The sequence below is a fragment of the Dendropsophus ebraccatus genome, chromosome 1, assembly GCF_027789765.1.
Source record: "Dendropsophus ebraccatus isolate aDenEbr1 chromosome 1, aDenEbr1.pat, whole genome shotgun sequence".
Lineage (NCBI taxonomy): Eukaryota > Metazoa > Chordata > Amphibia > Anura > Hylidae > Dendropsophus > Dendropsophus ebraccatus.
The window spans coordinates 111,469,089-111,493,812 of NC_091454.1; the positions used below are offsets into that span (position 1 = coordinate 111,469,089).

General features: G+C 42.6%; 1 protein-coding gene across 1 annotated transcript; it reads right to left on the minus strand.

Annotated features, from left to right (window-relative positions):
* Positions 1-2,274: 2,274 nt before the first annotated feature.
* On the minus strand, positions 2,275-21,543 carry SELENOO (selenoprotein O). The gene is made up of 9 exons (XM_069976830.1): positions 20,906-21,543; positions 20,261-20,464; positions 19,994-20,174; positions 19,326-19,456; positions 17,483-17,763; positions 6,864-7,008; positions 5,898-6,083; positions 4,470-4,626; positions 2,275-2,723 (listed from the first exon to the last, which is right to left on the minus strand). The coding sequence occupies exons 1-9, from the start codon at positions 21,463-21,465 to the stop codon at positions 2,523-2,525; spliced, it is 2,046 nt and encodes a 681-aa protein (XP_069832931.1). The 5' UTR covers positions 21,466-21,543; the 3' UTR covers positions 2,275-2,522.
* Positions 21,544-24,724: the final 3,181 nt, after the last annotated feature.

Genomic DNA, 24,724 nt, shown 5'->3' on the forward strand with positions numbered 1-24,724 from the left:
GTCCTGTTACACCAGCCTCCCCCTCCCCTCCTTGTCAGGTGACTCTGCTTGCTCAGCTTATCTTCTCTAGTGACATGACTCCTTCACTGAGTCCACGGCAGCAGGAGAGAGGGTATGAGGGGAGGGGGGAGCTGCCTATGTGCAGGAGTCAGTCTGAGGGAAGATAAGCAAGTGAGATGTGACAAGTGATGGCTTGCAGTTGTTCAGCCAATGGGAGCTGAGCAAGCCTGTCACCTGACAAGGCAGGGGAGGGGGGAGGCTAGTGTAACAGGAGAAGGAGCTGAGAGAAGAGCTTGGTGACGGTGACGACAGTAATCAGGTCTGTGTGAGTCAGGACACTTCCTGGTGGAGGGGGGAAAAGACAGGGAAGGGAGGCAGGGAATGTGCTTCAATTACTAGAAAAAAGTTTTTCATGGCACTTGTCCTTTAATGGTTTATAAACAGGTGCTGCTTGACATCACACTTCATTTATAATCTTACATGGATAACCATGCAAGCAGCTTGTCTTGTCAATGTCACCAACAGGCAGAAGGACTAAACAGTGTTTTACCTATAAATATAAAAAAAATGCTACATTTCTATGCCATTCCCCACTTATGTTTTCACAATAGGCTCTAACCTAGTAATCCAACACTGTGTTTCCACTGGGCATGCTTCTTTTCTATGTAACATAGCATGTTCTATACAAAGGCACATAATATTCATGAGGTCATACAAAAAAAAGCCTTTTTCCTTTGAAGATCTTCAAAACAACAATTGTATATGCATTAGGCATTTTCTTAAATTCTTTTATAAAGCGTAACAATAACATATATAATTCCCACACACTGTTGTAAACAAGACTGAATTTTCAATTGAAAATAATAAATTACATACAGGAAATGCCCAGGCTAATATAGTGGGGGAAAGTACAAGAGTGAACAGAGGATAGGGTGGGGCAGCTAAACATACATTCTATGGACACTAGGGATGCATTTCCTTCTTACTGTATTTACTAGGCAATGGGGCCAAGGAGATCAGGATGATAGAGAAATAGCCCTTTAATTATTTTGTTCAGCTTCTCTTCTGCAGCTTGCATTATTTCACATATACTACAAGCTGCTATATCAGGTTTTTTTAACCAAAATATACTAAATGAGCAGCCTGGTGGCTGTCTCCAGCTCCTCTCCTGCACAATCTTGTCAACTAATTCATGCCCGGATCAAAATCAACTTAGTGTCACTTTAAAGGGTCTATAGAAACAGTAACCCCCTTCTATATGAGGACTTCGCTGCACAGCTGTGAAGCCTAAATTCTGCAGTTTTTATACCTTACTTTATTATAGATTTCTTAGTCCAGTAAAAAATGCTTCTTGGTGAATTGTGCCAGCTGGGTGGGGTTTCACAACCGCATCACTGATGGTGTCAGAGAGGGGTGGGGTCTACAAAGGCGATATAGGCAGGGTAAAGTGCTGCGAACGCAAAGCCCCGCCCAGGTGGCACAATCCACCAATGATAAAAAGCATTTTTTACTGGACCAAGCACCTACAAATCTATTATAAAGTAAGGTATGAAAACTGCAGAATTTAGGCTTCACAGCTGTGTAGAGAAGTCCTCATACAGAAAGGGGGCGACAGTATCACTTTAGTTTTTTTTTTTATAATAATTGTGAAATATTTAAAGAAAGCATAAATGCAAAAACACATTTTCTTTCCTCATATATTAACGTGAGCACCTCCAAACTGGTGACGATTAGATATGATCAAACATCGGAAAATCTTAGGTTCGATCGAACATTTTTGAACATGCAGCATTTGATTCCTGATGCCTTTCCGATCCGTGGGGAAGGAGGAGACAGCCCGGGTACCACCTGGAATTCCAGGATTCAGCCTACGTAATTCCAGGATTCCGCCCACGGATCGGAAAGGCATCAGGAATCAAATGCTGCACGTTCAAAAATGTTCGATCGAACCTAAGATTTCCCGATGTTTGATCATCTCTGGAAATCACTGTTGTGATCATCATTAAAGTGTTAATATAGTCCAAATCCTTAAGATAAATCAGTAAAATCAAAGCTCTCATGTTACTACATGAAACGCAAAGCATTCTTTTTAAATAACTTTTATAAAATGTTACATTTTAGGTTTTTTCTTCAGGCAAAAATAGGTCAGAAATCTGACTTTGTATTTTTGCCATCATGTGCAAATTACATTTGGATAACAAAATATAGTCACGGCTGGTTAAAACTGCATGAATCAAAACTGCTGTAAAAGGCCAACAGTAACTAAATCACAGCTTAGTTTTTTTTTTACCAGAGCTGAAAGCTAGGATATGGCTGGTTGCTATAGGCAGTTTACACCAATTTCTGTTTTACAGTTTGATAAATCTGCGCCAATGTCTTTATATTTCCTTGCATATGAAGATTTGTTTTCCATCCAAATGCAATTTTAAAAAACCTAAGAGTAGATGGCTTGTCCTTATTGGCCTCATTCAAAGAAGAAGAATTCTGTTCTTCAGCTTCAGATGAAGGGAACAACAAGGACTTTATGAAGATCAGGTAACACACAGTTCTGAAGCCCAAAGTGGTGGCTTGCTGTTGTAGGGGGTCCTGGAAACCATGGCGGGTCTACAGACATCAGCTGCAGCAGCTTCCAAGGGTTCTTCCTCTGGTAAAGTCTCTGAAACCTCATAGAATGATTCTTCCTCCTCATATGGATTTTCCAACATCTTCAACACTCTCCTGACCTAGTAAATAGTTATTCAAGAAAATACATTTTAACGCTATGTGCCCACATGCGAATGTTAATTTTAGCTCCAGCTAGACACAAGCATTTATACATTGACAAATATAACCAATTATTATAGATTACCGAGAACATGATCCCCACAGAGCCTGAGTTTGGATAAGGACTGTTGTTGAAAAAAAAAAAAAAAGGATCAGACAGGCTTTCTTGTTGTCTTCTCCAGACATAAGCAGAAGCCTCCTGCTATATCCTCACACCCACCACCACCCCCCATGCCCCACGCAGGAGATCTCACATCAGGCAAAAATTAAAGTAGTTGTCCACCTTAAACTAAAGGCCCTATTCCACCAACAGATCTGACGACAGATTATCTGCCAAAGATTTGACGCCAAACCCAGGAGTGGATTTGAAAAGAGGAGAAATCCAGTCTTTCCTTTATGACCTGATCTCTGTTTATAGTCTGTTCCTGGGTTTGGCTTCAAATCTTTGGCAGATAATTTGTCGTCAGATCTGTTGGTGGAATAGGGCCTTTAGTTGTCTCCTATCCACAGGATATGGGACAGGTAAATAATTTGGGGTGTGACCGCCATACCTCCAGATCGACCCCTAGCTCATTTGTTGTGAATACAGCTGCGAGTACGGCACATTACTTGTGCCGTACATGGCTCTATTTATTTTCTATGGAGCCGAAAGAAAAAAGTGCTGTACTCTTCTCTTTCAAGCAGTTCCAAAGGAATGAATAGAGCCGCGGGTCCCGTCCCTGCAGCTGTATTGACAAAGGAGCCGGGGGCCGATCAGGAGATGGGGGGGGGGGGTGTTTGAGGGTAAGGATATTTTTTTCTAGTCCCGTATAACCCCTTCAAAAGAAAAGCTGTCACTGCCAGTGCTGAGGGCAGCATAACATAAGGACAGATGCTGTTTCCAGTAGTCTGTCCTATCTAAAAATATATGATGTAAAGTAATGGCATAGTGATAGCATGGGCTTGGCAGATCTCCACACCAAGATCAACATCAAGTCTCAGCTTTAACAAATAACATATAGCTGCAGCATCTAAGTGGTTAACATAGAGACTGGGCAACCATAGTACAATATTAACCCAATGTTACTATGAAAGGGTGCTGATAGATTACTGTGGCAGCTGGATATCTAACAATAGCCACCAAGGTCTGAAATGTATGGAAGCTTACTTCATCAGAGCACTGGCAGGAATAACACACATACGCAGGAATAAGTTGAATTTTGGTAGTTTAATGTGGTATATGTGAGTATATGTAAAAACAACAATTATATTGTTTTTATTATTTACTTCTGCTCGTCAGTCTAGGGGGTATTGCATATTTTATCAAACATGTCTGCTGTTACTTTATTAAAGACAGAACCCATCCTAGCACACAAGATGGGTAGCGTCATGACGAGTATGGGACTGACATAGTTTAATAACCTAAGATAAATGCAAGCAACTGGATACTGCCTACATTTATGGAGTTATTAGCTGCAGATATGTTTGCTCACTTTAGTGCTCTGCCTGCGTGGCGCTTGGCTTGCAGATATACTTGTCTGTACATGCTGATTTTGGCAGGGCCACCTACCATATACTGTGAGTCTAAAGTGTATGGCCAGCTTAAGCTTGGCTTAAGATGGGGGTCTATGCCTACTTAGGACACAGGGAAAAGTAATGTCCCCATATTTTGGGATGAGTAGATCAATATTGAAAGCAAAGATATGCGCATAGATAGTTAACATTACCTCTGTGAAATCTCCCTTCTCAGCTGCATCTATGGCATTTTGAGCAATGTAATTTCTCAGAATGTGTTTTGGATTGTTGCAATTCATGATCTTCACCCTCTCAGCAAGTAAATTGACACCATCTCCAACATGTTCTTGTTCTTTCTGCAAGCGGCCACTGAAATAAAAAAATAAAATAAAATAATGACACACATATATATATATATATATATATATATATATATATATATATATATATTTTATTTTTTTATTTTTTTCACAGAAATCACATTGACACACACAGGATATAAAGATGTTTAACTTATGTCATATGGTCCTGCAGATAAAATCCATGCTACAAGCCAAGTGCTCAATAGCAACACTGTAGATCTGAAGTGTTGCTTTGCTTTGTAGATCTGCAAAGAGCGTCCCTGAAGGAATCCATCGTTCAGGGACTCTCATACAGGGAGCTGCTGCTTTACAGAGGCCAGGTCACACATACATCGTGCAGGGGGATAGGCAGGCACTATGCTGTGTATGTCAGCGTCCCAGGCCTGCCCCCCGGATGATGATGATGCAGTGAATGACGCCCATAGAGGCATGATTACAGCCAAACCCCGCCTCCCAGCCGTGACTACTTGGCCTGAACGTGACTACTTGAGAGGAATTAGCATACAGCGCAGGACAAGTTCAAAGTATGATTTTGGGGTGTGTGGGGCATGGGCAGCTGCTATAGACATATGTGTGGGAAGTGTGTTAGAGGGGGTATCAGCACATAATATTGGCCTCATAGCGATTTTTTAGGTGATTGGTTCCCTTTAACTGAATTCTTTAAACAAAGCTTGTGCTCATTAGAGATGATCGAACATCAGAAAATCTTAGGTCCTATAGAACTCGAACCTTGACGAACCTTCTGCATTTGATTCCCAATGCCTTCCCTGTCCATGGGTACCCGAGTACTAGGTACCTCCTGGAATTACTGGATTTAGCCTATTACCTAGGCCATGATAGTACCAAAAGGAAAAGCTATAATTAATTTGTCCGGGTGGCCCATTGAAGTCAACAGCGGCCTGCTGATGTCACACCTAGTACTCGGAGCGATGCGCTGCAGGCCATTGCTGACAGTCGTGCTGTTTCAGCATGTTAAAAGATCCTGATCAGCCGACATTGTCCGTGTCAGCTGACCACTGCCTTTCAACATGCACTCTTAAGGGTGCGTTCACAAATACAGGATCTGCAGCAAATTTTATGTCGTCTTTAGTTATTTAGATCAAATCTGCTACGGGCCTGCAACATCACATCCGCTGCGATACAGTACGTGTGAAGCTACCCTTAGAGGAAACAATAATCGGCAAGGTAAGGCCGATAATCCTTAAGTGTAATAGGGCCTAAAAGGTTAGTGAAGTATGGTTAAACTCCCTAGTTTGCACATTGAGGAATTATACACACCAGTATTTCTGAAGCCATTCTTTCCAGTGTTTCTTGTTATCATTCACTAGGTCCTCAGTGCTAGACTGCACAAGCTTCTCATATTTTTCTATACGTTCCAGTTCTTGACTTATGTTGGCTTTAGATCCAGTCAAGGCAAACAACAGAGGATTGCTCTTTGCTAACATCAGCATCGTTGTAAGTTGCCTGCAAGAAAATATTGTGGGGTTATTGTTGTTCAGGCGAACTGATGCAGCATTTCCCACCAACACACACAGCATTATCATGTTACCTGCATTTTACTACACTTAAAAATACATCATATTAGATGTATACTTGTAGATTCCAACATGACATATGCCAAATTGTCAGATCATGCCCACAAGTTAGAATGTATCGTGTAAGTGAGATAGAGCTGCAGCCAAACTAAGGTTTGTTTGTTTTTTGCTTTTTATGATTGAAGCCTCAAGCATATAGGGTCAATGGGAAATGTACAGAATCATAGGAAGTCATCAGTCGCTATATATTCAGCATACCATATTCTTTATTTTCAGGAATGCACAGTAACATTTAACTTAATTCCACAACTTTAAAGGGGAAAAAAAACTATACTTTATGTAATAATGAACAGAAACATTTAAAAAGTAAAGCTATACATTTAAACTGTCCTTGTCACTTTAAAATACTTCTGACATATGGTCAGTTCTGGGTTTTCAGCCCCCCCCACCAATTGTTAGATATAGCTGGGAGAAATGGGGTGAAGCTCTTCACTCCCCATGTTGCTGCAACCTCCATCTCACTGCAGGAGACAGTCTCCATAGACTTACAAGGGAAATGGTGTTCTGCAGCAAGATAGAAAAGGCAGCAAGCCAGGGAGATAAATACTTAGCCAAGAAGGCTATATTTAACAATCTGTATTACATAAGTACTGCATAATATGTCTGCACTACAGAATAATGAACTATCTTGCACATATATAAACCATACCTGGGATCCATCTTTGGTTTAAAAGCAATTTTCAGTTCTTCCATGCTAGCACACTGTTCGGCGATTAGGTTCAAGAATCCATCTATGTCACCAGCATTCCCCGAAAACTTGTAGAGGATTCGAAAAGTATTTGTAAAATCAGAGCCTAAAAAAAAAAAAAAATTACCTGAATGTGTGTGTAAAAAAAAAAAATTATACATGTAGTAAGCTTTGCTTAAGGCCAATGAACCTACTGATATCAGCCAGCCGCTCTTTACCTTGGGTCTCCAGTACTGATCATATTTAAGTCCGTTCCTTTAAGGTGTGGCTTTTTGATAATTTTGGTAATGTGAATCCACATGTTGGGAGCATTCTGGGCATTCCCAGTCCACCCGGAGCACCCATTCAGCTCGCCCCTCCCACTATGCATATTCATCTATGCATAGTTAGGCCGCTTTTTACCGCACACGTGCAGGAAGCAGCTTGTAACTAGAGATGAGCGAATTTGCCGAAGTTCGGGTTTGTATGAACCTGAACTATCGGCGTCTGATTCCCGCTGTCTGCAGCCTCAGTGAACAGGGTGGATACAGCCTGAGGACCACCTGGAAAACTGGGATACAGCCTATGCCAATGTCTGTATCCCAGTTTTCAAGGCGATCCTCAGGCTGTATCCACCCTGTTTAAGGAGGCTGCAGACAGCAGGAATCAGAAGCAGATAGTTCAGGTTCATACAAACCCGAACTTCAGCAAATTCGCTCATCTCTACTTGTAACAAGCAGCCTTACTATGCATATATGAATAGGCACAGTGGGCGGGCCGGGAGGGGCGGACTAGCCAGACCGAGCAGGTGCTCTGGGCGGACGGGGTATGCCCAGAATGCTCCCAACATGTGGATTAGCATAGCCGAAATTATCAAAAAGCGGCACCTTACCGGAACAGGCTGAAATACGAAGATCAGGACTGGAGATCTAGGGTAAAGAGCGGCTGGCTGATATCAGCAGGTTCGTTGGCCTGAATCAGCTGATAGTGCCCCTTTAATTACTCCGCACCCCATGAAAACATAAAAAGCATATGACGTATGCCACTTTAACTTCATTCTCTTGATAAGCACATAGCATAGCTCTTGGCCCACCTCTGATATGACAACTATGCCTGTGCAATATTTGCTAGGTAAATAACTGTGCAAGAATATGTTGGTCCACCTAATAGTCTGAATGCAGGTAGTAGCCAGTGTATAAGAAGTAGGAGACATGGAGTTTCTGCAAGTCAAAGTTCCTGGCAGTACATTGTGCTGGAACTACATTTAAAGCAAAGTATTTAGTCCTTTAGATAAGTGTTTCTCAACCTTTTCAAGACAAGTACCCTCATGTGATAAGGTGCTTCTTCAGCTTTGTACCCCCAAGGTACCCAGATTAGAAACATTGTCTTAACAAGGCCAAGATCACACTGAAGCTATATGCTCTGTATAACGCAATTGATTCCCAGATCAGTTCCTCCCATAACAATGTGACAAGTAATGTTGAAGAATAATGTCCCCTGTAGCCATTATTAATCTCCCCCCCCCCCCAATAATAACAGCATCTGTGGCCAGTAATAATGCCCACCCAGTAGCTAGGTGCAATTCTTCCTGTACCCAGACATACCCCAATTAGACAGAAAGGCCCCCAGTAGCAGGTATGGATCTTGCAGCCAGATGTGCTAGGTATGTCCCTTCCAGCCAGATATGTCCCATGGAGCCAAATTTGCCTCCTGCAATAGGATATGTCCCCTGCAGCCAGGTGTTCACCTAGCCAGGTATGCCACTTTCCAACCACATATGTCCCCTGGAGTGAGATATGCCTCTTGCAGCCAGGTAAGTCCCCATGTAGCCAACTACCTCCTCCTTGCAAATAGATACATGTCCCCTTGCAGTCATATACATCCTCCTTGTAGCCAGACACATGTCCCCTTACGGCCATATACCCTTCCCCTTTGCAGCCAGATACATGTCTCTTTGCGGCTAGATACTTCCCCCTTGTAGCCGGATACATGTCCCCTTGCTGCCAAAATCAAAAGTTTTTTTGTTTTATTTTTTTGCACCTCCCACATACCCCTTCAACCTGCCATGTACTCTAAGAAGTAACTTTACCTGTTAAAATGTTAAGTGTTTCAGACCCCCTCCCCCCTTCCATATTAGCTTATTCGATGGACTCATTGGGGGAGATTTATCATAGTATTAAGTGAAACTGGCTCAGCTGCCCCTAGCAACCAATCAGATTCCACCTTTCATTTCTTACAAACTCTTTAGAAAATAAAAGGTGGAATCTGATTGGTTGCTAGGGGCAACTGAGCCAGTTTCACTTTATACCATGTTTGATAAATCTCCCCCATTGTTTTTATCCTTTAAATCAGCACATACATGTCCCAATGCTTATATAAACACATACTATATATGTGCGCAACTTCTATGCACTGTTAGCACTTATCAGCATTGAGCATTTATTCATTCATGAATATGGATGTATGTTATTTAGTTTGCGCCCTATAAATATGGACCATTGACCATCATGTATTGATTGAAAATGGCTGAAATATTTCGTTTGGATGGAATAAGTCACTTAGGAGAGATTAATCGCACAGTCTTACAGTAGGAATGTCCTTTGTTGCCTATAGCAACCAATCACAGCTGAGCACTAATGTCCTTTGTTGCCTATAGCAACCAATCATAGCTGAGCACTTATCACTATTTGTGAGCTTGATACATAAACAACAGCAGCAGTTATGATGACATCACAGGCACAAGGCTCATGATGTCACACATGGTGCGGAATATACCGTTGTAGCTAAGGCTTCTGTTATTTACAGGTTGGCAGCTTGAAAATGACGCGTCCAGGTAGGGAGCTCTTCACTGAGGCCTCGTTCACACATGGAGCTAAAATGAGTTCAGTAAACACCTCATCTGGGCACATGTGTGAACATGGCCTTAAAGGGGTTTTCCAAGGAAAGTTGAGTTATGGTTTATGCACAGCATTGGCCATCATTCCCTGGAAAACCCTTTTATGATGGCTGTTCTTTTCTGTAGAAATCCCTCTCTCTGTTGTATGTCTGCTGTGTGGTAGAATGTAGATTGTATATTAGAGTGTAAGCTCTCGGGGAGCAGGGCCTCTACACATGTAGCTTGGATTACCATGAAATGCTTTGTCACGTTCATGTTAACACTGGCCACATCTGTATCGTACATTGCAGTGCAAGCTCTCAGGAGTGGGGTATTGTAGTGTACATTAGATTGTAAGCTCCTCGGGGCAGACATGTAGTCATGTACTAAATATAAGCCTGTAAGCTCTTAGGAGGAGGGCCTGTGTTACTCTGTGAGCTCTTAGGAGCAGAGATTGTATGATATACTAGAGTGTAAGCAGAACATGTATTGTATATAAGATTGTAAGCTCTGTGGGCAGGACATGTATTGTATATTAACCCCTTAGCGACCCATGACGTATCTGATACGTCATGGTGCCGCTCGGGGTGTTCAGAGCGGGGTCCCGCCGGGACCCCGCTCTGAACGGCGCTGATCCCGGCTGACACGTGCAGCCGGGCAGTGCCTCTATTAGCCGGCGCAGGTCCCGTTGCCGCGCCGGCTAATTAAGCCTCTAAGTGCAGCTGTCAAACCAGACAGCTGCACTTAGAGGCACTGCGCCGCACGTCCCTGGTGTCTAGTGGGACGGATCTCCCCCCCCCCCCCATAGTAATCTATGACCGATCTAATCGATCTTTGCTGTGTATATACACAGCATTGATCTCTATGAGAGATCAGTGCTGTCTATATACAAGTCCCCCAGGGGGGCTTCTAGTTACAGTAAAAAAAAAAAGTTAAAAAGTGTTATTAATAAAAAATCCCCTCCCCTAATAAAAGTCCAAATCACCCCCCTTTTCCCATTTTATAAATATAAATTAATAAATAAAAACATATTTAGTATCGCCGCGCGCGTAATCGCCCGAACTATTAATTAATCACATTCCTGATCTCGCACGGTAAACGGCGTCAGCGCAAAAAAATTCCAAAGTGCAAAATTGCGCATTTTTGGTCGCATCAAATCCAGAAAAAATGTAATAAAAAACGATCAAAAAGTTGTATATGCGCAATCAAGGTACCGATAGAAAGAACACATCATGGCGCAAAAACTGACACCTCACACAGCCCCATAGACCAAAGGATAAAAGCGCTATAAGCCTGGGAATGGAGCGATTTTAAGGAACGTATATTTGTTAACAATGGTTTGAATTTTTTACAGGCCATCCGATACAATATAAGTTATACATGTTATATATCATAGTAATCGTAACGACTTGAGGAACATGCATAACAAGTCAGTTTTACCATAGGACGGACGGCGTAAATGCAAAACTCACCGAAATCAAAACAAATTCGTTTTTTTTTTTCAATTTGACAGCGCAAATGATTTTTTTCCGGTTTCGCAGCATATGTTATGGAAAAATAATGCCTGTCATTGCAAAGTACAATTGGTTTCGCAAAAAATAAGCGCTCATATACGTCTCTAGGTGAAAAAATGCAAGCGCTATGGACTTTTAAACTTAAAATGGAATAAGCAAAAGCGCAAAAACGAAAATAGGCTTTGACCTTAAGGGGTTAAATTGTAAGCTCTGTGGGCAGGACATGTATTGTGAATATTAGCTTGTAAACTCTTAAGGGCAGGTCTCCAGAACTATATCAATTGTAAGCTGTTAGGAGCAGGACATGTATTGTATATAATATTGATGTATATTATTATTATTATATTTCTATAGGGACAACATATTGTGCAGCATTAATGTCTCTGTCTTTTATTCGTTACATACAGGAAGGGTCTCCTCATCCTATATAATATATACAGCTGTATGCAGCAGGCTAGTTGATCCAGGGGTCAGGCTGACTTGTGGGGTCAGGAAGGAATTTTTTTTCCCCCCTGAGGTAAAACTTTCCGGGGGGTTTCTTCGCCTTCCTCTGGATCTTTAGGTCCGGTTACTCTCAGACCAGGATAATAGAGGACGGGTGGGAATGACTGCAGCACGTTCTGTAGTCTCCACCAGACCTGACCTGAGAGTCACCGGGTCCACTATTCAAGAGCCGGTAATATTTAATTACAATGTTGCATATTGAATAAAGAATTTGAATTTATGTTGGTGTTGCTTCGTTTTTTGTCTGCATTTCTATTTACTATACTGACCATCATCAGTGATCACGGTCTCTCGGCTTCAGAATAAGTACAATAAACTGGATTTAGATTATTATTATTAATAATAATAATAATAATAATAATAGAAATATTTTTAAGGTTTTTAGGGTTTATATGTATGAATATACTCATGTACAGATTAATACTATTAAAAAAAAAAAAAACACCTATAATAGGAGAAAACCATCAGACTACACACAGGTGGTTCCGTGGGTCACAGGTCTTGTGGTGGGCGTAGTACAGATGGTTGTGGGTATACCAGCGTATACCCAAGCAGTTTAATGGGGAATTTGCTGGGATCTATAGTCATGGGTGAATCAAGCCATTCTGCTGCCTGAGGTGAACTACAAAAAAAAAGCCCCCACAGATATTTGAAACAGAGGTGACTTTAATTTTATACAAATACTACTGACTGTAATCTTAGAGATCAGCGGGGCATTAAAGGGAAACTATCAGCAGGTTATAAGTATCTATACTGCTAATATGCCACTATAGTGCACAGGGTGCTGAGGATGTAAGTTATTTTCTTACCTTGATTCTCGCACAGTTTTAACATTTTTTTCTAGTCATTATGCATACAATGGGTTAAACCGCCAGGATTGGTGGCATTTAGCATGCGAGTCCAGCTGCTGTGACATCTCTTTAAATGCAGCAGCCTAGCTAAAGAAGCCTTGCGGCTGCCATAAAACCACTTACAGACTAACGGGTAAACTGTAGGCCCATCAGGGGGGATTTATTAAGACCGGAGTACCTGTATACCAGTCTTACCTAAACCCCTGCTGAGATATAGAGGTGCACATCTTTCATTATATTTGGTGAAATCTACATGTCTGAGCAGGTATAGATTTTTACAATGGTAAATCAGGCACAAGATGAGGCTATGTTCCCTCTGTGCTTTTCCTTGCCCCCACACATAGTGAGCAGGGTGGCCATTTTTGTGCAAACTGACTGGTTGCTGAAGCAAGAAGGACGAGGCTGGTCGGGAGAGCTAGGGGAGGGTGGGCTTAGAGCGGTCACTGATGACCAATCAGTGATGCTCCTGAGGCTGTGTGCACAGTCTCCTTCCGTTCCCCAGCAGCATCACCTAGCCCCCATGTTGCCAGGTGGGTAGAGTCAGGAGCGGTGGGGATTGGCATCTGGACACGATGGCAATGTCCTGGCGCTAAAATGAAAAGTTGTTGTTTTTTTTTTTTACACCTCCCACGTACCCCCTCAACCTGTGCCTAGTACCCCCTAAGGTACCTGTACCGCAGGTTGAGAAACACTGCTCTAGATAGACCAATGCAACAATAGATGTAGCAATACACATAACAAAGATAGCAATTAAGACTAGCAATAGAGTATCAGCAGAATCAGCCTGGTAAATAACCAAGTATACCATTTATTAAAATAAATAAAGATGAATAAACCAAACTAAAATATAATAAAATAACACGTGGCCCTTGTGGTTGGTACAGAAGATATAAAGAGCAGTGATGAACAGACCATAAAGTTAAATAAACCAGAATAAAATGTCAGAATAAAAAGTTTACAAATGGAGGCAAGTGTTGCTCTTCTGAATATGTGTGGCGCAGCGCACCTAAATACCTTCCCCATAATTAGAAGTACGAATGCAGATGTGGGAAAATACCTAAAACATAACCTTTAATAAATGTTCTAAAATACACCAGAACATGAATCTCTCACCTATAAGGAGTTGGCTGCTATTGTTTACACAAACTAAACTCAATCAAACAAAGTTGCAGATGTTCTCAGCCAATTATATTGGATACAAGCTGTAATTAATTAATCCTGTGGATAGGGAAAAAGTGGCATTTTCCTGAAATACCCCTTTAAGTGTCCGTACCTCTAAAGAAGGGGGGGGGGGCTGTCTCTATCGGGCATATCCCATTATTACTTTGTGGCACACCTAAGTAATATCTCATCGTGGACCACCGCCTCATTCTATAAAATATTCATGGTCATTTAGGGTACAAACCCACTTGACGTATTTGCTGCGTGAATCAGTCTTAAAAATAAGCAGGCAAAACGCAGGTTGGCTTTATACAATTGTTCTGCGTTAAAATACGCAATTGCGTATTTTTGAAGCATGAAGCTACATGCGTTTTTCACACAGGTTGTTAACAACTGATGCTTTGCTAACAACAAGCTTCACGCTTCAAAAATACGCAAAAAATACCTGCGTTTTGCCTGCTTATTTTTAAGACTGATTCACGCAGCAAATACGTCAAGTGGGTTTGTACCCTAAGGGTACAAACCCACACACCGTATACACAGCAGATACGCAACAAATACGCAGCAGATTTGTTGGTACAGATTTGATGCTGTGTTCAGTTATTTAGATCTAATCTGCTGCGTATTTGCTGCGTATCGCAGTAGTAAATACGCTGCTTATACGGTGTGTGGGTTTATACCCTAAAAAGCTATGGGTAATGTGCTACCATTCCTTCCACTACATTATTAGCCCCCGTGGCCTTTACTCTTACACTGTGGTCTTATTACTGAGCCAAATTTGACCTCACCAACCCTACCTCTCCTCACCATCCTTTTTACATCTGACCTCCCTGACAGCCTGATGTCCAATTTGGCCTGCCCCTGGTTTAAGGCAGGCCTATTTAGGGTTTAAGAGTTGTAAATCCAGTCAATAGGACTTTCCCTGAATTCTCTGCACTTCAGGAGATTTTTGAGTTTCCCACCCATATTTTTTATTCATTTTTGAGTTTCCCACCCGTATTTTTTATTCATACCTCCAAATCTGACATATCCTCGGGATACTCTATTTGAACTGCTCTGCTATAGAGATCCCTCCTAAAAAGGCCTTATTTCAGACATTTACCTTTTCTGATCTGATTTTTCAGGACATGGATAGATGGGCAAGTGGGAAAGGGATATAGGCTCTCCGATTTCTATCCCTACCTGGCAGGTTATATGGCAGAAAGTAGCTAAATACCTCCTATGCACACAATACAAAGAGACACAATATAAGCTGCTTATGCGATGGTACAATCCACTATCCACATGTTTAATCCCGCTTTTTAAAATACCTGCTGGAGATGTTGGTCTGGCCGGGGACTCTTTTCCACATTATTTGGGACTGCCATATTATACCATACTGGCCAATGGTCCAATCAACGACATTTTGGACATACACTTCTCCTTGGCACCACTTCAATTTCTACTGACAGTCCCCCCCCCCAAAGAATGTCGGGAAGTATGCTGTCAGAATATTCCACATCATTACCTCAGTAAATGTCTTATGCACTTACACTGGAAATCCCTCTCTCCACCATCCTCATTGGATTTGTTGACCCGGATTAGAGAAGTCTAAAACATGGAATCCCTTACAGCTACCCTCAATAACATCATAGATAAAATTCACACCATTTGAGATCCCTGGAGCAGTAATCCAGCTCACTTTTTTTTTTATTTACTATAACAAAGTCAAAGACAATTTACAAAAAAAAATTAAAAACAGAAACATGTTTGGCATAGGCAGTGGCACAGAGCAAAACAAGACTAATACACTATGAAGCTGGGTTCACACACTGTATACTTCAGGCAGTATTTGGTCCTCAAGTCAGGTCCTCATAGCAACCAAAACCAGGAGTGGATTGAAAACACAGAAAGGCTCTGTTCACACAATGTTGAAATTGATTGGATGGCCGCCATATAACAGTAAATAACGGCCATTATTTCAATATAACAGCCGTTGTTTTAAAATAACAGCAAAAATTTGCCATTAAATGACGGCCATCCACTCAATTACAACATTATGTGAACATAGCCTTTCTGTGTTTTCAATCCACTCCTGGTTTTGGTTGCTATACAGCCTCACAAATACAGCCTCAAATATACATAGTGTGAACCCAGCCTGAATCTTAAAACTGCAGAAACACTGTGACGAGAGAGAACTAGAGATACAGCATTTGGACATCACTCAGGATCGTCACTAGAACAAGGCTGTTTGCATTCCGTAATACTTACCAGCAACGACCGAGGAAGGAGAAGAGAAGCAGTATCAAAGTGACCAGCCATCCTGGGAAGGGTGAGGGGTGCTGTTGACACCAAATTCTGTTACTATTACTTTATGTGCCCTAAACATAACCGGACTTAATACACATATGCTCTAGTACAATATCCTATGCACTCTGAGGGCAAACGAGCATAATGTACTGATTTGCCTGGAAGGCTCTCAATACTTATTCCTACAACCCCTAAGGCCCTGAGCCTCTAGTTATACCCACAATAGCAAAACTGCCCAACCACACTAGAAAGGCAAACACTTGCCTCCATTTGTGAACTTTTTATTCTGGTTTAATTTACTTTATGCTGTGTTCAGTACTCCTATGCATGTAGAGACCACAAGGGCCCTGTGGTATTTTATTATACCTTATTTAGGTTTATTCATCTTTACTTCTTTTAATAAATGAAATACTTTGTTATTTACCAGGCAGATTCTGCTGATACTCTATTGCTATCTTTATGTTATGTGTATTTCTACATCTATTGTTGCATTTGGCTATCTAGAGGACTAAATACTTTACTTTTAAATATATAGTTCCAGCACAATGTACTGGCCAATACCACACAGTGAAGGTAATTTCTGTCTACCAGGGGTGAATTATGCAAAAGCATGCTAAAGTTAGTTTTACATAGATACAATTTTTCTGGCACCAAAAGCTTCATACGTACCGTATAGCAGTGGATTTTCTGCTGTGGATCTGCTGACTAAATGAATGAACACAGCATTAAATCCGCACTGTAAAATCTGCTGCGAATCTGCAGCGGATTTGATGGTGCAGATTTGATGATGTGTTCTTTCATTTAGCCAAACCTGCGGATCCGCAGTAGAAGATACGGTAAATGTGAAGCTACCCTTAGGGTATGTTCACACGTACCAGATCCGCAGCAGATTTCATCTAAATAACTGAACACAGCATCAAATCTGCTGCGGATCCTCTACATGTGAACACACCCTTAAAGTGCGTTCACACCTACAGGATCTGCAGCATATCCGCAGCAGATTTGATGGTGCAGATTTGATGCTGTGTTCAGTTATTTAAATTAAATCTGCTGCGGATCCGGTAAGTGTGAACGTACCCTAAAGAGATAGAAGACAAAGTCATAGACATTAGGGGAACAGCTCAAAGAAGTAGCATTTTCAAGCGACAGTATAATGACTGCAAAGCATACAGTATGCCACAACAGCCCCATTACTGATTGTTAACGGAGCCAAGAGAGGCCATTGCGGGCATGAAATCTCCTTATGAATATTTTGGACTTATTTAGTCATAAACTCTAAAAATAGAATAAAACACTGTGCACTACTTATCTCTACAATTAATCAATACTAATTTTTCCATCATATTTCAGACTTAAAACCCTTGAACAGTCTAAAGGTTAATGGGTGTAATAATTGATCAATTTTACCTGTACGGTGCATGGTGTCCAAGAAATCAGAGATTAGTTTTTCGTCCTCTTCCAGCTCTAGCTGAATAAGACCCAGCTTCTTCCTCATCTTTTGCAGGTAATGCCTCTGGAATTCCACATCATATTCCTCTTCAACTATTTTCTGACTAATGTCGAAAGGCAACTCTGGAACTAAAGCTTCAGCAAGCTTCCCTAAATTCCACTTACAGATCTTTGGCTGATTGTTGTAAGCATAACGTCCCATATTATCAGAGCCATTGCAAATGTGCTCAGGATCATATCTAGAAGACAATGCTGGTGTTAGTGTCATTTTCACTGGTAAGTCTTGGACACAAATAGTCCTTAGAACCAGAAATATTGCAGACACATTAAACATGGCTAACCCCATCCACAAAGTGCTTCTATGTGCTTATCAATACACCAAGCTGGACAAATGCTGGCCGTCCTGAATACTGGCTTTCCTTCCCAACCCATATATGCCTGCACTCAATACCAAGAGAATAGAGCTGTATTATGAGGCTATATTCATACATAAACTTTTTGCAGAACTTCCTAAGTGAATGTCAAGACAACCCCATTATTGTAAATCGAACAGGTTTTCAGATGCAGAAGGCAGAGGCAGTGACTTATAAGAATAGCTCTTGTAAATGTTCTTCTTCTGCTTAGGGCTGGATGATTAATCGTGAAAAAGACTAAACCGAATACGGCCTCAGTTAATTGTCTTGATCGCCGGCAGGACACTTTTTCGGTTCGTTTTTTCACACTTCTACCATAAAGCCAGTTGAAGGCACTGCCTTGGGCGAGGCCACCTGATGGCCTAAAAGAAAAAGAAGGGGCAGAGAATTCCCTCATAACCCAATGATTCCCTGCTCTGTACAGGGTTACCTGCCCAAGAGCACAAAGCTTCTGCTTTTGAATGAGTTCTTTGAAATGCCCAGCCCTCTGCGGGGGACACCACTGTGACATCCTGTGCAGAGAGCATGTAACAAGGCAGCAGGGACAGTGCAGGCAGCTTCTGACCAGCTGTCATATGGAGGGTGTTATGTATGTAGGCAGGGTTTGACCTGTCCACAAGCTATCCCTGCCCCCTACACCAGAGCTCCACCTCTTACTCCTGAACACCACCACATAAAAAGTGGCGAGTGTCCAGTGTCCTCCCCCTCCATCCCAACATACTGTTTACCCCATCCTGTCCTCAGTGCTTCGTTTTCCTAAAACCTGAGCCATCAAGTCTGACACCTTTCCTTCTTACCCAGCCTCTGTCCCCCCTACCCTGGTGTCTAATCCAGCCTCTGCCCCCTCATCCCTGCTGCTGTGTGATATATTATATGTATGTGTGATCTGTAGTGTGAGTGCTGCAATGTGATATATTGTGTGTGTATTGTGATGCATGATATATTGTATGTGTGATGTGTAGTGTGTCCACTGCAGGGTGATATATTGTAGGTGTAACTCCTGTGTGATATATTATACATGAGCTGTAATCACTAAATACTGATTCTTTAGAGCATATAAGTGGTGACATATAGGAGAATATAACAAAGGGCTGGTTTGTAAACCTGGGGACACACAGGAGCTGTAGACATAAAATAGAAAATCTCATAAAGCACGCATGTAAATAAATGTGATAAATTGGGAGTGGCTTGAAAAAAAAAAGGATGTGGCTCATAAAGGGGCATGTTATAATAATTGTTCAATAATGGTAATCAAGGTTACACGTTCAATTAATCATTATGTGTATTTAGGCCATAATCACCCAGCCCTACTTCTGATACAAGAGACTAATGTAAAAACAAAAGTTACATGCAGCAGAGTAATCTGTATATACTCCTTTAGGACTAACCTATCCAAGAAACCAAAAGGTCCGTAGTCAATGGTAACTCCAACAATACTCATGTTATCAGTATTTAGTACACCATGGCAAAATCCAACACACTGCCACTCAGCAACCAGTCTTGCAGTCCTCTTTGTTATCTGGAAGAAAAATAATGGTATTAGAAGCCTAAAGAGTATTGTATGATGAATAAAATCACATGCTGCCACAGAAGAGTCCATTAACCCCTTCATGACCGAGATGCCCAGATCAAATTAATGCAATGTTTCTCGCCGCCTTCTTAGAGCCTAATAGCGTTTTTATTTTTCCACCTACAGGGCTGGTCTTTTTTTCTCCCGTTTACGCCGTTCACCGCGCAGGAACAATAATGTTATATTTTAATAGATCTGAAAATTCTGCACGCTACGATATATAGCATGGCTGCGGGGGTCCTGATATCAGTCAGTGACAGGACAGGATCGTCCGGGGAGCCCCTCCAGCAGCTCTTCGTGCCCCCCCCCCCCCTTACCTGTTTGCTATCACTACGTGTAATAACGCCAGCAGCTAGCGGGGAATGAAGCGCAAGCAAGTGCTGACCTGACAGGTAGGCACTCATTTGCCTTAAGTTTACTCATCTCTACTGATCCACACAAAGCAGCACATACAAAGTTAGAGAATCAGACAGCAGCCATTGGTACCTCTCGGAAGAATGCGGAGTTTCTCTCCATTTTGCTTTCTGCATACTTCTCCTCTATGTCTGGATAAAACGTGGTAATCACATAATCCAGCATCTGGATCCGTATATCATTTCTATTAATGCTAGGACCCTGGCGTCCAGTAAACTCATCCATTGGCTTGAATATCTCAAATGATCCAAACCTGATTTGAAAAAAAAAAATGGTTTTATTTTATATACCATTTATTTTTCTTATATGCAGAGGTTAAATTGGCAATAACATTAGAACCTTAGAAAAGTGGGAGCAACCCGCAGAACAATTGTGCACTTCTCTTTTATGGGGTTTCCATCATAGAAGATGTCCCTGATGACTGTGGAGTCTGACGTGACACAAGACGCAGCCCTTGTAGTCGGTATTCCAAGGTGAAACATGGCTTCACTGCACAGGAACTCTCTTATACTGGAGCGCAACACTTTTCTGCCATCCGCTTGCCTACAACAGAGGTAAATACACAGTAGTGACCACAGAACGAGAGACATAGATACAACAACTATATGCTATTAGATAGGATAATTGATGTATAGGACTATTCATTATAAAGGGACAAACACAGATTGTTTTGTTGTTGCTTTCTGCAATATGAACACACCATGTGCATGCACCTGTTCTTCTCTATGGACACCATGTCAGAACATTGGCCTAATCTCCCTGTAAATCTTAATTTTCTCACAACGATTGGAAGTGTCCACCCCCAGCATTATAGAGCAGTACTGAGCAGTGTAAGAGGGTATTCAGATCAATACTGTGCCCTATTTATCGCACATGCGTCAGTAACCCGTCATGATTAGATGCTGTATGTGCACGGACAGGCACGGGCCCCATTGCCTGCAATGACCTGTCGGGCGCCATGGAGGTTCCGGTTCCCCAGCTCACCTGGAGTAGGGGGTGAGGCCGGCTCCCTTCAGCTGCATCTCCCAGCGCTCCCCGGCCGGGCTGACCACCTCCCCCAGATACATGGCCGCTCCGTCCCCCAGCTGCCCGGCGAAGTTCCCGAACTGGTGTCCGCAGTAGCAGTGTGCGGCGGGCTGGGCTCCCGGCAGCAGGCGGTTCCCGCTGAAGTACACCGCGGCTTCTTCCTCCTCATCCTCCCCGAGCTGCAGGCCGAGCAGGGCCAGTGCCGGCGGGGACAGGGCCACCACTCTGGGGTTCTGCACCGGGGTGGGCTGCACGGGAGAGAAGCAGAACCCGGGGACCTGCCGGGAGCGTACAGCGTCCTCGTCCTGCCCGTCCCCGGGCTCCACAGGCAGGCAGCGCAGAGCCCGGTTATCAAAGCGCAGCGCCCGCAGGCTGGAGGCCGGGGTGACGGCAGAGGAGGTGAGCACCGTGCGCTTCATCATGCCCACCGCGCCCGCCATCAGCGTGTTCATCCGGGAGACCGTCACTGCGCCCGCCCGTGCCCAGCGTACACACCCGCGTACCAGGCTGCGGGCCATCCGCGTGCCCAAAACACGGGCAACACAACATCAACACCCAAGTCACATGTCCCGGGCCTACGGCTGCCGCCGGGTCCTAGAAACCGCGCCGCTCCTCTAGGTCACACACATAGGCAGTGGACGGGTTCTTAAAGGGAAAGTGGCGCCTAGATTTTCTTCTACTCATTGAAAGAGACAGAAAAGCTTTTATTTCAATCTGTTTCGATTTACTGACTGTAATATTATGGGGCCTGCCATCTTGCCTGAGCTGTTTTTAACAGCATTTAGTGACATGCTTTATGGCAAGCCTTATGGACATAAGGGACAATAGACAGAGTTCATCCCCTTGAGATGACTTTTGAAGCAGTCATTCCACAGGACGCTGCTAGTGTCTCCTCTGTCTACTGGTGTCACATCTCCCTGCAATGCTGTACAGATCACTTTACAGCATCTTCCTCTTATCAACGCAACAGGAAGTCTCAGCTTCGTTTTATCCCCTGTGGTAAGAATGAAAACTGTAAGATCTCAGGATTATTGTATAAGGGTAGATTCACAGGTAATGTATCCACAGCAGAGTTCCCACTGTGGATACCCATTCACTTCAATGGGCTGACATTGTCATCCCACTGCAACTATGTCAAACTCTGCGCCATTAAAGAGGATGTACCACTCGGTACATCCTCTTTAACCTGAACCCTCGGATCGATCGGCGCCGACATGGGGAAGCCGATGCCACGGTCCCTTATTCGGACCGCCACCCGGTTCCCATGTACGGCGCCGTTCGATCCAGCGGTACCGGCCGGTGCTGAAGCACTGGAGGTCAGCCGAGCCGCCCCCAGTGGGAGGGAATTCCCTCCCCTGTATGACGCGGCTCCATTCATTCTAAGCGAGCCGCATCATATCACTCCATAATATATCTTTGTTAAAATAAAGGTATGATTTTTTTTTCCACCCTCTACAACTCAATATACACTACCGTTCAAAAGTTTGGGGTCACATTGAAATGTCCTTATTTTTGAAGGAAAAGCACTGTACTTTTCAATGAAGATAACTTTAAACAAATACACTCAATACATTGCTAATGTGGTAAATGACTATTCTAGCTGCAAATGTCTGGTTTTTGGTGCAATATCTACATAGGTGTATAGAGGCCCATTTCCAGCAACTATCACTCCAGTGTTCTAATGGTACAATGTGTTTGCTCATTGGCTCAGAAGGCTAATTGATGATTAGAAAACCCTTGTGCAATCATGTTCACACATCTGAAAACAGTCTAGCTCGTTACAGAAGCTACAAAACTGACCTTCCTTTGAGCAGATTGTGTTTCTGGAGCATCACATTTGTGGGGTCGATTAAACGCTCAAAATGGCCAGAAAAAAAGAACTTTCATCTGAAACTCAACAGTCTATTCTTGTTCTTAGAAATGAAGGCTATTCCATGCGAGAAATTGCTAAGAAATTGAAGATTTCCTACAATGGTGTGTACTACTCCCTTCAGAGCACAGCACAAACAGGCTCTAACCAGAGTAGAAAAAGAAGTGGGAGGACGCGTTGCACAACTAAGCAAGAAGATAAGCACATTAGAGTCTCTAGTTTGAGAAACAGATGCCTCACAGGTCCCCAACTGGCCTCTTCATTAAATAGTACCCGCAAAACACTAGTGTCAACATCTACAGTGAAGAGGCTGCTGCAGGGTTTTGGGCTTCAGGGCAGAGTGGCAAAGAAAAAGCCATATCTGAGACTGGCCAATAAAAGAAAAAGATTAAGATGGGCAAAAGAACACAGACATTGGACAGAGGAAGACTGGAAAAAAGTGTTGTGGACGGATGAATCCAAGTTTGAGGTGTTTGGATCACAAAGAAGAACGTTTGTGAGACGCAGAAGAAATGAAAAGATGCTGGAAGAATGCCTGACGCCATCTGTTAAGCATGGTGGAGGTAATGTGATGGTCTGGGGTTGCTTTGGTGCTGGTGAGGTGGGAGATTTGTAAAGGGTAAAAGGCATTCTGAATAAGGAAGGCTATCACTCAATTTTGCAACGCCATGCCATACCCAGTGGACAGCGCTTGATTGGGGCCAATTTCATCCTACAACAGGACAATGACCCTAAACACGAATTGTGCAAGAACTATTTACAGCAGAAGCAGGCAGCTGGTATTCTATCGGTAATGGAGTGGCCAGCGCAGTCACCAGATCTGTTGGTTCTTTTGTACACCTCCGACCAGTAAATCTGGATCCGAGGACAACTCCAAAGCATGTGCAGAAAATCCGCCCCATCCATACCGCATCTAGGGCACTTCCCCTCCTGCCTTCTCCGTATTCTATGTAGGAATACTGGTGTATAATACAATCTATGATTTATGTTAAACTGTATTAGCCGGTGATTGCCCGACCTGGACAACTCAGATACATTCTGATAAATCTTATTCCATTGTTGTTCACAAATAGGTCCCAGTTCTTTCACCCACTTTTTTTTGCTAATATTACTTACTTCCACTGTATTTTTGATGTATGAGTAAATATAAGATACCACTTTCACTTTAATTGTACCCTTAAACAATGACTCAATCAGGGCGTCCAGGTCGAACTCCACCTTCTTTAGCCATACTGTATTTTCCAATGCATGACACAATCTAACATAATCATACCAGACCCCATCTTCTAACTCATATTCACTCTTAATAATATTCCAGTTCTTAGTTTGGCCATTTACATAAATGTCTCCTAGCCTTAAGATCCCCTTTCTCAACAAACTTTTCAACACCCCTACTTTGCGCACCTCCTGTATGTTCTCATTCCACCATATTGGCGTAAAGTCGAACGCAGATTTTAGATTTAATATGTCTTTCAACATCTTCCAGGCTTTAATTGCTATCCCTACCAGTGGTAAACTACTTTTCTCTCCCCTTTCCAACACCCCCATTTCTAGGATTTCATATATGTTAAATAGGACCACATCCTCCTCTAGCCACAACTGTCGAAAAAATAAGTTCCCCCTTCCCTTAGTTAGCCAAAATAATTGTGAGGCCAAAAAATATATATTCAAATCTGGAAAATCTAGCCCCCCTTTCCTTTTAGGGAGAGTAAATGTTTCCAACTTAATTCTGGCCCTCTTTCTGCCCCATATCAAAGAACTAATTATTATCCTTATCCTTTTTAAATAACTGTCAGGTATCCAAATATGAGCTACTCCAAATACATAGAGAAATTTAGGGAGACATATCGTCTTAAACAAGACCATCCTGTCCATTTTAGATACCGGTAATTTCTGCCACGCCTTAC